The sequence below is a fragment of the Poecilia formosa genome, unplaced genomic scaffold, assembly GCF_000485575.1.
Source record: "Poecilia formosa unplaced genomic scaffold, Poecilia_formosa-5.1.2 Scaffold648, whole genome shotgun sequence".
Lineage (NCBI taxonomy): Eukaryota > Metazoa > Chordata > Actinopteri > Cyprinodontiformes > Poeciliidae > Poecilia > Poecilia formosa.
In genome coordinates this window covers 111,861-127,176 of record NW_006800587.1, presented here as the reverse complement: position 1 = coordinate 127,176, position 15,316 = coordinate 111,861, and the positions used below count along the sequence as shown (strand labels likewise).

Below are 15,316 nucleotides of genomic sequence, written 5' to 3'. Positions count from 1 at the left end.
CAGCATCAAAATGTCTACAGTCAGTGTCCTGTATGGTTGTTCCAACCGTTCTAATAGAGAGGAAGATAAACGTAATTTTTGCGTTTCGATGGTAGTTGGTCACAAGGAAGTTAATTTAAAAAAACTTACAGAAAAAAGCTTAGAAAAGTGGATCAATAATCTACAGCTAAAAACAGGAGGTGTGAAAACTAACAATGCCAGAGTTTGCAGCGCCCAGTCTCTAACAGGTAATGATCGCATTGTTTAAATTGTATTTTCAGATATTTTATTGGACAGTTACTTAGAAAGACAAGCATTCATATGTAAGGTAAGATATATTTTTGTGTCCTACCGTGGTTGTCCCCAGAGCGCTAATGTTGCTGGGAGCTAGCTCAGTGCCGAGTCACAGACAGAAAATATGTTGTTTTTTCAGTGGGACTTTCATGCTAAAAAAAAATAAAATTAAATAAATTAAAATTAAATATAAATTAAATTAATCAATTAAATATAACCTACCCAGCCATACAGTCACTGTGAGCTGTTACTATTCCCCACATGCTTCATGTCTGGACATTGAACATGGGGTTTCTATAGATCGGTGCAAATGGTTGACCTACATTTGACCTGAATCCAGTGTCCTACAGCAACTTAACATTATTGTACAACTGCAGCATGACTTTGCGTTTACAGAAGCTAAATAAATGATTTACCAGGAGATCCAAGCTGATAACATGGGTTAGTTTGTTGTTCGTGATAGCATGTTATCATAGACTATTTACTTAATAAAATAGCACAACTAGCTAACTCACCCGGCAGAAACAAGTCATCAGCCATTTAATGCTTCTTTTGATCCTAAATGCTTGACCCAACCTGAAACTAAATGACTGTATTTAGTTTCAGGTAGTATACGACGAGCCGGTGTCTGGCTCGTTGTTTTATATGAGGTCTGCAGCTCCAGGTAGTTAGTGATGTGAATGGCCTGACACCGGGTAAATCCTCAAGATTAGAAGAGAAGAAGAGAATATACGTGTATTTTTTCGAGATGCCTCATCTGTTCCAGCCTATTTAGGGCATTAGCATACTCGTGATCCATTTTGCTTTGTTTTGAACCGGAGAAATCCCCTTCCGGCCCTCCGTCTGAATTTCACACGTCATTCGGGTCACGTGTCTGAAACCCAGCAATATATATACATATTTATTTGTGTGTGTGTGTCCATATGTGCACACTTGAATGCACAAGTTTGCATCCCCCAAATAAAAACTTTGACATTTTTGTCACTATCTGAAGTTAAATCCAACCAAACTTTTTGTTTCAGATTCATTAGTAAAACAAAAATGACACCAGAGAACTTAGCAAGAATATTTTTGAAGAATTTTTTGTAACTTTCTTCAAATGATTGTCTTTGAAATAGTATGTCTTCAGTCAAACATTTTGGATTACCTTCCGCAAACTTTTCACAAGTTTGCTGGAGTTTTGGCCCTTTCCTTCTGATAAAACTTTAGGTTTGTAGACCACCTCACTATGCCTTTTCAGTTCTTCTCACTACTTTTCAATAGGCTTGAGATCAGGCCGTTGTGATGTAAAGCTTTTTTCCACAATGTCCTATTGGGGTGTTATGACAATACCCTATTATTGTCATAATAATGACAATAATTACTCTATAATTATTGTCATTATTATGGCATAATTATAGCTATGCCTTAATTATGACAATAATTATTGTCATTATTGTCATTAACGCTATGCCTTGTGTTGTACTGCCATACAACACAAGGCATAGCATTTGTGTTTGCTTGGCCATCACAAAGACCACACAAGAAAATGGACTTTCTTGTCTTTAAGCCACTTTATGACAATTTTGACTATATGCGTAAGGTCATTTTCTGTTTGGAAAACCAATCTATGGTCAAGCCTGTGCCTTTATGACTGATGTCTTTAGATGTTACTTTAATATTTCTATATAATATTCTTTTCTCATGATGCCAGTTCCTCCTTTCCCTCATAGTTAGGATGGTACAAGCATCCCTGTTTTTCCTCCAAATGTAACAATGGTCATTGTGGCCAAATAGTTCTACTGTAGTTTCATCAGACCACAGAACATGTCTTCAAAAATGAAGGTCTTTGTCCCTGTGTGCATTTATAAACTGCAATCAGGCTTTTGAAGTAAAGGCTTTTTTCTTGCCTCTTTTGAGATAAGACACATTTCAATATGGATAATGACAATGTCTTATCAGCTTCAGCCAGCATCTTCACAAGGTCTTTGGTTTTTGGTCTGGGGTCAATCTGCACATTTTGGACCAAAATACTTTATTTTCCAGCAGCCATGGTACAGTGTGCTGGAGTTCCACTTGTGTTGCTACAGGTCAGTGTTTCCCAACCCTGGTCCTCAAGGAATGCTGCCCTGCATATTTTACATGTTTCCCTGCTTTAACACACCTGATTCAGCTGATTGCAGTTCAGCAATTGCCTGTTAACCTGCCATCAATTCAAATCAGCTGGGCTGAACATGGAACACCTAAAACTTGCAGGGCAGTAAATACTGCTACTGGTGATGGGCCAAACTTCGCTGGCATGACTAGCTGGGCTTTGCTAGGGTTACTAAGTGAGGCACAGTGATTTGTGACATTACAGCCAGAAGGTTTTTGAAACAGCACATTTTCCAGACACAAAAATACATTAACTTAAATCGGCCGAAAACAAGAAAAGTTTTCTCTGATTTAACTTCAGAAAGTGAGAAAATGGTGAGGTCATTGTCTTTTTATTTATTTATATATCACTTCCTGATATATAAATATATGTAACCAGTTGATTGTCTGAAATGTGGTGTTCTTACTCCTTTAGCCTGAGGAGAAGAATAAATTTGACGGGATTTTTGAAAGTCTGGCACCTGTCAACGGCCTTCTGTCAGGAGAGAAGGTCAGACCAGTCCTCATCAATTCCAAACTACCTCTAGATGTCCTTGGCAAGGTATATATGGCAATTCTGAATAGCTTTAGTTCTAATCTATTTGGAGTGTCCATTCTATGCAAAGACATGTTTAAAAGTCACAATCAAGGTGGAAGCCCATCCCTCGGAGCTTGGAAGCAGCAGCTTAAAGACTCTCCATACTTCTTTGGAAGCATCAAAATTGACTCTTGTTGATATAACGATGGGACAAAAATTGTGTCGTCATGTTCATTGTGTCGTCATGCTTTGTCCTCTCCATCTTGACACGTGTCGAGATGGGGAAGTCGAGATGTATTGTTGGAAATGTATATATTTTTTAGGTTTTTAGCTTCTGTCTTTTTTCCAACAAGGCCTAGCTTCTGTCTTGTGAACCTTTGTCACGGAGCTGTCTATGGTCCCTGATCTTTAGTTGACTGAGGGAGAGTAACAGAGGCTAAAAACTTGATTTTGGTAAAACCACAAGCAGCATTTCCACTGAAAAGTATACACAATTGTCATTTTCTGTTCCTTTAACAAAAAGTCTCACACTCTGACCCTAATTGTGATGGACTGAATTGAAAACAGGAGGAGTCAGGAAATATTAGAAAATATATATATATATTTTTTTTATTTTTATTTTAGCACAAAACACATATGAGGAAAATATATCTGAGCTCATAAGAGGTCAAAGAAACAAAACTGAACTCAGGCAAACATGCAAACAAACTGGCTGCACAAACAACTGACCTAACAAAGAAATGAGACTCGGGGGTATATCTATTGGCTGATCAGACCATGAAGACACAATAGGGGTAAATAAACATAATACAATCACTAACAAAAAGTTACAGTACAACTATGTTTGTCTAAACAAAACATCCAAAAATAAAGAAAGAAATTGTGCAAAAAAAGAGTTACCGACTTAAGAATGTGGCCATGGGTTTTGGCCATCACACTAACCTTATGTTAGTTGTTTCCCAGCTAAGTGTTGAAAGCATTTGTCTTTAATGTATTAATAACATTAAAGGCTAAAAATAAAATATAAAAATAAAAATTACCTTATTTTTCTGTAGATGTACAGTGGGGAAAAAAAGTAATTAGTCAGCCACGAGTTGTGCAAGTTCTCTCAGTTAAAAAGCTGAGAGAGGCCTGTAATTGACATCATAAATATGCCTCAACTATGAGAGAAAAAATGAGAAAACATGTCTAGAAAATCACATTTTCTGAATTTTTTAAAGAATTTATTTGAAAATTATGGGGGAAAATAAATACTTCATCTCAATACTTTGTTTTATGTCCTTTGATGGCAATGACAGTGTCATGTTCATTGGGAGTTGTTAAATTCACATGCAGAATCACACAGCAGACACCAGAATGATAATGCAAATATCCTTTATGGTAACACTTTATTTGAAGGGGTGTGCATAAGACTGACATGACACTGTCATAAACATTGACATAACATCTGTCATGAACATAAAGTCTTTCTGAATGTCTATGACTGTTGTCATGAAGTGTCATTTGGTAAATAATGACACTTTTAATGCAAAGTTGCTATAAAAGTTGCCTTGAAAGTCCATTAAAAGTGCCAACTTTGCACTATTTTGTAAATAATGACACTTTAATGCAACGTTGGCACTTTTAATGGACTTTCAAGGCAACTTTTAAAGCAATTTGCATTAAAAGTGTCATTATTTACCGAATGACACTTCATGACAACATTCATAAAGACTCCTTAATATTCATGACAGATAAAACAAAAACGGGAGCACAATAACAACGAGACAAGATGCAGGAGCCAGAGTTCGTATTCACATTCTTATAGTCAATTCAGTTCATTTAAAATGACCCTGAGCAATAATCTGTGTGGAAACATTTCTACATTCGCTGCACGCCAAACAAGAGAAAAGATTCGGTGCTACCTGTTCCACATTATTGGTGTTATTTCATTGTTTATGACAGTGTCATGTCAGTCTTATGCACACACCGTCAAATAAAGTGATACCTAGTTTATTTACAATATGTACAAAGAAAATGTTCAGCACAGAAACCTTCAGGGAGGGATCTGGATTCAGCGGGGCCTGGAGAAAACACTGGGTAAATATTGGCAGGGTGAAGATGAGAATCCTTTTAAAGGTGAAATCAAAAGTTATCTTATGGTTCTGGGGTGAGTCATGGGTGTTGGAGGGATGTTGGATTCTGCTGGTGAGATCAGTCTGGGTTTCAATAGTCCTGAGGGTTTGACTTGAAGGAGATTTGAACCAAGAGTTGCTTGCAGGATCTTTTCGTGGAAGAGCAGGCAGGCAGGTATCACTGAGGCTGGATTGAAGGGAGCATTCATCTACAAGGGTCTTCAGTGCTTTCAGTCCAGAGAGTTTCAGAAGGTTCCACTTACCTGAGAATATTCTCAGGTAAGTGGACAGCCACCTGAAGACACACAGGTAAAATAACTTTGTAAAACACAGAGAGAATCTTAGATCTCAGAGGGCTTGAGACTACCAGATTGATTAATCATCAGGCATCAAATGCTTTTCCAACCCTTCCTTATATCCAGCAGCCTGCTGATGAGCCAACTGTCCACAGCTGGCTGCAGTAGCTCCTGCAACAAAGATCCTAAGGGGAACAAGAGGTCTCACAAGTACACACAAACACTCATGCAACAGAACCCAACACTACCCCCCCTCAACAGCCGCCACCTGGCAGCCAAGCCGAACAAGATGGCTGAGACACCTCAAAGTCTTCAATAAGGGAAGGATTCAAAATAAATGAACGAGGAACCCAAAAGTGTTCCTCAGGACCGTATCCCTCCAAGTTTCACTAAATATTGGAAGCCCCTGGCCCAACGGCATACATCCAAAATCTTCTGGACCAGGTAAGCCGGATGTCCCTCGATATTCAATGTTAATGGAGGAGGTCTGGAAGGGGGACATAAGGGACTGATAGCCACAGGTTTGAGCAAAGAGACATGGAAGACAGGATGAATCTGCAGGCCATCAGGGAGTTTAAGGTGAACAGAGATGGAGCTGAGATTGACTTTCAAAGGGACCAATAAACCTGGGCAAAAGCTTCCTCGAAGATACTTTGAGGTGAATGTCCCTGGAGGAACGCCATACCTTTTGTCCAGGTTGATACACAGATGCAGGAACCCTTTGCGGTCACCCAGGCGGAAATTCTGAACAGAAGTGCAGTCTAGAGTGGCAGAGACATTCTTCCCTGTGTGCCTACATTTGTGGATGAAATGACGAACATAGGTGGCAGACAACTCTTTTTCCATCAGCGGGAAACAATGGTGGATGATACCCCAATGAGGCTTCAAAAGGGGAGAAGCCAGTTGCTGAGGAGACATGAGTATTGTGCGCATATTCCACCTACATAAGTTGTGAGCTCCAGGAGGATGGGTTGGAAGCACACAGACAATGCAATGTACATTCAAGCTCTTGGTTGATCCTCTCGGTTTGGCCATTGGTTTGAGGATGAAAACTCAGGACCACTTTGGCACCAAGGGCATTGCAAAATTCCTTCCATAAATTGGAGGTGAACTGGGGGCCCTTGTCCCAGAGAACTTCACATGGAATGCCATGAAAACGTGTGTCAAGAGGAGTTCAGCTTTCTCAAAGGAGGATGGCAACTTCCGGAGTGGAACCAGGTGACAGGCCTTAGAAAAGAGATCTTCAATGGTGAGGATTTTGGAAAAGCCCTTAGAGACCGGAAGGCTCGTAACAAAATCAAGGGCCACATGAGACCAGGGGCGTTTGGGTATAGGAAGGGAGTGAAGAAGGACACTCGAAGGCTGGCGAGTGTTTCTGGTACAGATGGGACAGGCCAAAATGTACTCTTTGACATCTTTGTACAAGGAGGGCCACCAGAACTTTTGTCTGATTAGGGTCACCATATCCTAATCAGGTATGACTAGGGTATACCTGATTAGAGTTCCTAGGTGGCATGAAAATCTAGCCGTATGGGCCCAATGAAGCAGAAGAGACCGGACCGAGGAAGGAACATAGGTCTTCTCGGGAGGACCAAACCCAGGATCAGGTTCCTGTTGTTGGATGGCTAATATCTGGTCCATGATCTCCCAAGTGAGGGCCCCCACAAAACACGATGTAGGAACAATAGTGCTGATGGTGGGATCATCATCTTGGGAAAACTGGCGTGATAGCGCATCAGGTTTGGTACCTGAAGGATATTTTTGGAATATTTCTTTGAGAACCACTTGGTTAAGCTGTCACCATTCTGATTGCTCACCTCTAAGTGTTGGGAACTGGGGTTTTGGCTCTTTGTGGAGATTTTCTATTTGCCTGCTGCTTCCCTCGTCATCCACTAAATGGTGCCTAGAGGCTGCATTTACCTGGAGGCCGTGCCTGCTGTCCAGATTCAGCGCACCTGTGAGCAATCACCTTGTCTTCTAGGAGCATATGAGGAGCGGGCTGTCAGCACTTCGACACCTCAGTTTTTGCCGGTTATGGTACTCTGAGCCCCTCTTAGTCTGCTCTCTGAGTTTTCTAAGATTATCTTGAGTGATAATTTCCTGTTGCATCTTGCTCAGTTGTTTCCTCGTGGCACCTTGGATTCAACCCACTGTGTAGCCCAAGTTCCTGGCTTTCTGGTTTCCCCTCGTGATGCGTAGATCTTACCTACTGGTTGCCCAAGTCCCTCTCCACCTCAGCTGTAGAATCATTGACAGTTCCTGGTTTCTCGGCTGGCTATTGGGACTGCTCCTTGCATCTTCCATCTCCCTCCAAAGAATTCTCCGTAAAGATCAATCACACTGGAACTTGGATTATCTCAAGAACCCCCTGCAAAGAGATCACAACCCCCAACCCCAGAGACCAGAGTACTTCTCCCCCTGGTGGAAACTAACCACTTCATCAAGTAAGGTAATTCCAGTTCCTCATAATTCAACTTATCCAACTTGCCATCAATCTCAACATCTCTCTCTCCTATTGTCTTCAGAGTTCAGATGACCTCAGCTTCCCATCCACAGGACAAGAATCGCACAATCTCATATTTCATCATTGTTGAAATAAACTTTCATTTGATTTCCTTTTCTCCTGATTGTGTTCTGTATGTGGGCTAAAAGACGTGAACCCAACATGACGGAAAGTCTCTTTTTTTAATTTTATTTATTTATTTTTTTAAACATTTTTACAGTGTTGCTTTCAACAGATTTTAATCCCGGGCCTGACTGTCTCTCTCCTCCTGTTTATTTCACATCATTAGGTTTGGGATTTGAGTGACATTGATAAAGATGGCCATCTGGACAAGGACGAGTTTGCAGTGGTGAGTTTTATTGATGTCCTTGTTAACTTGCAAACAGTAATTATGATAGGAACGATGGCGGCAAGGGTAGTAGGAGTTTGTCCCTCAATCAGTGAGTTGCTGGTTCGATTTCTGTTCTCCTGTCGTTGTGTCCTTGGTCAAAACACTTCATGCACCTGGCCTTTCTGGGGGTCAGAAGGGCCAATGGCACAAAATAGCTTCTGTCAGACTGCAACAGGGCAGCTGTGGCTACTATTAAGTAGCTTGCCATCATCAGTGTGTGAATGTGCCCTTTGAGATCTTTTTGATATAAAAAGGGCATTATAAATAAAATCGATGTTTCATGTTTCTTCAGAACTTTTAGAAGGGGGAAACGGCGGAGTGAGTAAAAATGGCCGGTATGTCCTCCAGCAGTCATATCTGTGACACAATGACTACAGAGCCAGTTCAGGATAACCCAAGCTACTCTAACAATAAGCTTTATCAAAAAGTATCAAAGTGTTTAATCCCAGTTAAGGTAATCAGAGTGTCTGTGGTCTTATATACAGACATTTTGACAGCTCTAAAGGTTTTTTTGATACTTGTGCCTATGTGTAGATTTGACGCATTTTCTGATGTCTGTGGAGCATTTGCTGTTTCAGAAAAGCTCTTTATGCAACTATTAAAGCAGATTATGTTCTTTCAGGCCATGCACCTTGTGTATCGGGCCTTAGAGAAGGAGCCGATTCCCGCACTCCTCCCCTCTGCCCTCATCCCTCCATCAAAGAGGAAGAAGAGCCTCTGCTCAGTGCCAGGTCCTGTTCCTGGACTACCAGCCAGCCCCCCTCCACTAAAAGACTCACTACATTCCACACCCTCCCATGGCAGCATGACATCACTCAACAGCACCGGCAGCCTGTCACCCAAACACACTCTCAAGTCAGGACCGGTAATAAACTCTCTCACACTAATGTACTAATACTAGGCACCATAGCAAGTAAATGTACATCAAGTTTTGTTCAGTCGAACAAAGAGAAACAAAAACTTTTGTGCATTATATAAAAGACCATGTTGTGTTGCATTATATCTTTCAGTGAAGATTGTAAACGAGAGCAAATTAAGCCCATTACAGAATAAAAGCAAGCAGACGGTATTTTATTATTTATTACGCTACATTTTTTTAAGTGCAAATTGAAGACTGTCTGTAAAAGGTGCCATGCAACAAATCCAACTATGCCTCCATCATGCTATTGAAATCTCAGTTTGTCTGTTGTATAAAGCTATGCAGCCTTAAGTAAAAAATGCCACTGAGTTGTTTGTGGAACTACAGTGATCCCTCACTATAACGCGGTTCACCTTTCATGGTCTCGCTGCTTCGCGGATTTTTTTTGTGCAGGTTTTTTCACAGTGCATTGTGTTCTGCGTCCTGATTGGCTGAAATATACGTAATACAGATTAGCCATTCAGGAGATGGAAACTGAAACTTTGAATGCCTGCTGAAAAAAACTGTGGCCGGAGGCTCTGCCGTAGATACAGCTGTGAATCTTGCAAAGCAGCTTGGAGGAGACGCTTTAATGACACGACACCAGATCACAGTAATGCCGTGATTGATGCACATCCGCTGATCTGAAAACAGGTTTTGTTCTTTGTTTTCAATGTAGAGTATTTAATTATGTTGTGTAATAGTTGTAAAAAAATAAAGGTAACTACTTCGCGGATTTCACTTATCGTGGGTTATTTTCGGAACGCAACCCCTCCCCCCGAAAAACGAGGGATCACTGTATATTGCCTGAAACTACCTTGGTCAAACTTCCAGAAATGAACTGCAACAAACAATCTGTCAAATGGATCAGAAAGTGCAATTAAGAATGCTAAATGTAATGTAAAATAAATAATAACCGGGAAAGAGGGAGAATTAATACTTCTTCAAACATTGCAAATTACAGAAACAAAAATCCTCTTCTGGACCACGATATAAAAAACATCCACCCATTTCTATAAATTGTATTTATTTACTGTATTTGCGATTAAATAATTTTAAATGAAATAAAAATAATAATAACTGTTGATGTGTGAGCAGAGCATTATGCCATGAAGGATTAAGGCAACTGCCTTAATCCTTCATGGCATAATGTACCCAGTACTAGCAAGATTAACCTAATAAAGCGGCTGGTGAGTGTATTACTGGCATAATAATCAACTTATTGATTATAAGTTGATTGTTATCAACTTATAATAATAAGTTGTCTTTGCCGCAGCTAGACAGGCAGCAGCCAGTGTTAGATTTTCAAAGTAAAGTAAAAATTAATGTTTCATGACATTTAAATTTATTTAAAACTCTGATTATGGTTAGTAAAAGTGCACAAAGGACTTTTACTACTGTATATTTATGTATACATATATTTGCCACTATTGTATATTTATGTATACATAAATATAAAAGGTATATTTATTAGTGATTGCTGTGGTAAGAGGAGAAAACTATAAATATATCGCTGCACTTGACTTTACTGCATGGCTAGCTGCTAGCTCGCTGTTACTGTCTTACTCTGCAATTGTGGAGTCATAATGTCTGGGATCATGAGCGCCCCCTGCCTTGAGGCAAAGAACTGTCTTCCTCACCTTGAATCTGTTCTGCTCGCTACAGCTCGCTGCTGCATCACTGGCTTCGCTTCCAAGCATTGAATGGGAAACTGCAAACATTTAGCGATTTTGAAGATAAAATCATCAGAATTGGTTAAGTTAAATGAAAAATAGGTACTTTTTAGTACAAACCACAGGGTGAAAATAGCAATATAAATTATTTTATCATTATGTATTATTTTTCCACGATGACAGGTGCCTCCCCTGACCGCACGTCACTGGGATGCAGGTAATGTTAGCTAAATGATGACTAGCTAATATCAACACAGCACCTTAAGCTTAACAAGTAGCCTCTAGGCTACTGACAATGTTGTCTATGTTCAGCTACTTCAATTCATTTTGTCGCCAAAATAAGTCGATCACTCCAAACTCCCCCCACCACTCACACACATCATTCAACCAGGTAGCCTCTCCATTTTGGTAATCCACAGTGGGGGCCCAGGAGAAAAAGTTTGGGAACCACTGCACTACAAGATGATCAGTTACGAAATCACCAGTGACAATCTTAGATCGGCCAATGTTCTAAGATTATCGTAAGGGGAAAATTGGGGCAAAAAATTGTGTAGTGTGAACTATTGCATTAGGTAGTCGGATGTGCCCATCTTCTCTATTTAAGTCTAGTGATTACCGAAGCGCAATACAGCATACAGACTTCATAATCTGCACTCTTTTGGTTGAATGCAGTATTTATTTCCACTTTTGTTTTATGTTGCTTAGTTTTTATTAAAGTACGTTTTTTGTTAATGGAGACTGAGAATCCATTTTATTTTTGTTTTGGGTTGTTTTGTTTATTTAGTTTATCAGTTCCAGTGTTATGTGTTCTTTTGAAAATAAAGTGTATCTATCTATGGCAGGAAATTGCATGCATTTTTAGTCATTTCCATTAAATCAGTGTCAAAAGGTCATGAAACAATATTATCGTTTATCGCAATAATTTTTTAGACAATTATAATCGCTCAGCAAAATTTGTTATCGTGACAGGCCTATTTCCAACAGTTATTCAAAATGTCTGACCAGTCTTCAATGTGAATTTGGTGGCTCCCTTGTTGCTCATTATACATTTTGGATGTTAATTTATTAACAGAGGTTGATTGATACGATTTTAGAAAAATATTTAATATACCAACAAATGTCCTGGCTGGTTCATTTTTATTTGTTTTTTCTAAATAGTGCTGGATTTGTAAATAACGAAAAAAATCTGTGTTATCAAGACCATACTTTTGCTTAATGTCTTGAAAGGTCCTCGGGCAGCCTTTATGATATAAATTATTATATTTTACCAAGCCCTTTTCAATCCAGTTTTTAAAAGTATTATCTGTTTTATTTGGAGTATAGTGTTGATCATATGCTATCCATCTAATTGGTAAACAGGACTTTATTTTCTTTTACTAATTTTGACCAGATCTTAAGTGCTGTTTCTGAACATGGATTGAGATCTTTAAGGTCTTTTATTAAGTCTATATTTCCAATTGCTGCTTGCAAGGGGACACCATTGTTTGTACATTCAATCTCCTTTCATTTTGCTGTGTAGGAGGAGTCACACATCTCCACCAGTGGATTTATTTGCATTGCTTTGTAATAGTTACTCATGTTTGGGAGTGAAAGGCCTCTTTTATTTTTACTTGGCTGTAAAGTTTAAAATCTAGTGCTTGGCTGTTTCCCTTGCCACATAAATCTTGAAATCAGTTTGTTGATTTCTTGGAACATAGATTTGGCTGGTTCTGCTGGTAGTGTCTGAAAAAAGTATAGTAGTTTTGGCAACATCATCATTTTGATAGCTTCTACTCTTTGCATGAGGCCCAGATAGGGCAATAGGCTCCATCATTTTTTATTTTAGTCATTAATGGGTCATAATTTGCTGAGACAACATTACTTGGGTCTTTAGGAATGGTCACTCCCAAGTATACAATTGAATTCATGTCCCAATTTATTTTGAAGTTTTCATTGTCAATATTGTCGGGTGAATATTTGAATGCCAAGACCTGAGATTTGTGGGAGTTCAGTTTGTAACTTTAAAATTGCCAGGTAGATTAAAATATCATCCACAAATGGCACTAATTTTTGTTCAATATGGTTTATCTTTATGCCATGTATTTTTGATTTTTTGCCTAATCCATTGTGCTAAAGATTCAATAAATATGGCGAATAGTAATGGGGACATGGAACATCCTTGTCTGCACCCTTGCTCAATTTTTATTTCTTCTGATAACGCCCTATTAATCCGAATCTTACCTGTATGCTTATTGTACAGTTCCTGAATTGTTTTTATAAATTTATTGGAAAAGTTTAATTATGACAAGACTCTGAATAAGAATAAAAAGTGTCCTACAGTGTTGAATGCTTTTTGTGCATCTAGGCCCAGTATAATTGCTTGTTCATCTGTCTTCTTCATGTGGTTGATCACGTTTAGGGTTCTTCTAATATTGTCTCTGGTTCGTCTGTTCTTTATGAACCCTCTCTGGTCTAAATTTATTATATCTGGGAGGATATGCTCTAATCTTTTGGCTAATATGAATGGAAAGATTTTATAATCTTGATTAAGTAGACTTATTGGGCGGTAGTTTGAACAATTTAGTTTGTCTTTACCTTCTTTTGGGATAACTGTTATCATTGTTTCCCTCCAGGAGGGTTGAATTTGTCCCCTATTTAGAACCCAGTTAAATGTTCTCAAAAGAACAGGAGAAAGTTCTTTTAAATAGATCTTGTACCAATCAGCATTGAATCCATCTGGTCCTGGTGATTTGTTAAGTTTTTATTTATTGCTTTTTCAATTTCTTGGGTTGATATATTTTTGGTCAGAACTTCATTTTGTTCACTTGACACTGTGGGCAGCAGCAATTTTTTCAGTAGTGAGCACTAGCCTCATCCATTCCTTCTTGTTCTTTTAGAGCATACAATTTTTGGTATTTTTCGAAGCACTTTCTTATTTCTATACCTTTATAGGTAACTTTTTCAGTTATTGATTCTCTAATTTTGTAAATAGTTCCTTTCTCCTGTTTCTTAAGTCTTTATGCTAAAACTTTTGATGACTTTGGGCTTGTTTCATAGTAACTCTGTCTTAAGAATAAAAGTTTCTTCTGTATACTGGGCTGTAATTCTTGATTAATTTAATCTCTGGTTTGTTTTATTTTCTGTAAAGTTTTTAGATCTACTTTGTTTTTATTTTTTCCCCTCTATTCAGCCAGTTCATGTTCCAAATTATAAAATTTTTCTTACTTAGTTTTTATTTTACAAGGGACAATATTGCAATTATTTTTCCTCTCAAGGCAGCTTTACAGGCATCCCATAATATTACCGGGGAGACTTCTCCATTGTCATCCTGCATATATGTCTGAATTTCTTGCCTTAACTCTTCTTTAATTTTGCCCTTGAGTATGCTAGAGTTAAGTCTCTATAGAAACAGGGTTTTTGTTATGTTAACATTTACTTTTATATGAAGAGGACAATGATCCGAGAGATCCATTAGCCCAGTATGACATTTTTCTACTTGGCCTAAATCCTTGTTATACATGAAAAAGTAATCTATTCTTAATATGAGTGGTGAGGTGCTGAGTAGAATGTATAGTCCCTCTTTCTGGGGTCGAGTTCACGCCAAACGTCACTCATCCCCAGGTCTTTGATCATCTTCCTGATCTTCTTATCTATGCTGCAATTAACTCTGGGTTGTTTAGGTCTCTTCAGAAGTGTTACATTTAATCTTACATTAAAGTCTCTGCCAGACTACTATGCCACGTGATTTAGTTATCATCATATTAAAGATATGTTTATAAAATGTCCACTCTGAACCTGGTGGGACATACACGTTGACAAAGGTAATTTCTTGTCCCTCGAGTCTGCCTGCTATTATATTATATCTACCAACTTTGTCTTAATATTCATGGATCATCTCAAATGTGACCCTGTGGGATATTAAGGTTGCCACCCCCCTTCTACAACCTGATTTATATGATGCACCAAATACCCGATTAAAGCCCAATCTTTTAAGTTTACTATGCTCTACCTCTGAGAGATGAGTTTCCTGGAGGAATACTACCTCTGCCTTTTCTTTTTTCATTTTTCCTAATATTTTGGCCCTTTTTATTGGGTTAAGAACTCCTTTTACATTATAGGTTGTATTTCTTAGTGGTGATAATGAAGTCGTGGGTTGTATATCGCTGAATATTCAGAACAAGTAAAATAAGTGACATCCTGAAGCTACTCAAACAAAGAACAACTGTGAACAATCCAAACATTTTAGCTTTGTAAATCAAGCTAACACACGTCCATTTAAAGACTCCCTTTCCACTGGTCTTATTAACCACCTTGTCAGGGACCAGGCAGTACAAAACGCAGAACACAGGTAGTTGAATTCAAAAAAGGTGGGTTTTATTTACCCAAAAATATGAACAAAATTTAACATAACAATTAAACAGGCATGCCAATAAAAGAGGTCAACATAAATTACTAGACGAAGACATAACTGACAAAACAATAAACTGACCTAACTGAAATGACACAGAAGGGGATTTAAATACAGGTTTAGCTAAACCA

At 38.6% G+C, this 15,316-nt stretch overlaps 1 protein-coding gene across 1 annotated transcript in view; it reads left to right on the top strand.

The window, feature by feature from the left end:
• The window catches only part of LOC103130572 (epidermal growth factor receptor substrate 15-like 1), a 55,905-nt gene that overhangs the window by 18,627 nt on the left and 21,962 nt on the right, over nucleotides 1-15,316 (top strand). Inside the window, exons 7-9 of the mRNA XM_016666016.1 lie at nucleotides 2,822-2,947; nucleotides 8,126-8,185; nucleotides 8,850-9,092. Coding sequence (XP_016521502.1) covers nucleotides 2,822-2,947; nucleotides 8,126-8,185; nucleotides 8,850-9,092 — 429 coding nt within the window. The remainder of the gene's footprint in view (nucleotides 1-2,821; nucleotides 2,948-8,125; nucleotides 8,186-8,849; nucleotides 9,093-15,316) is intronic.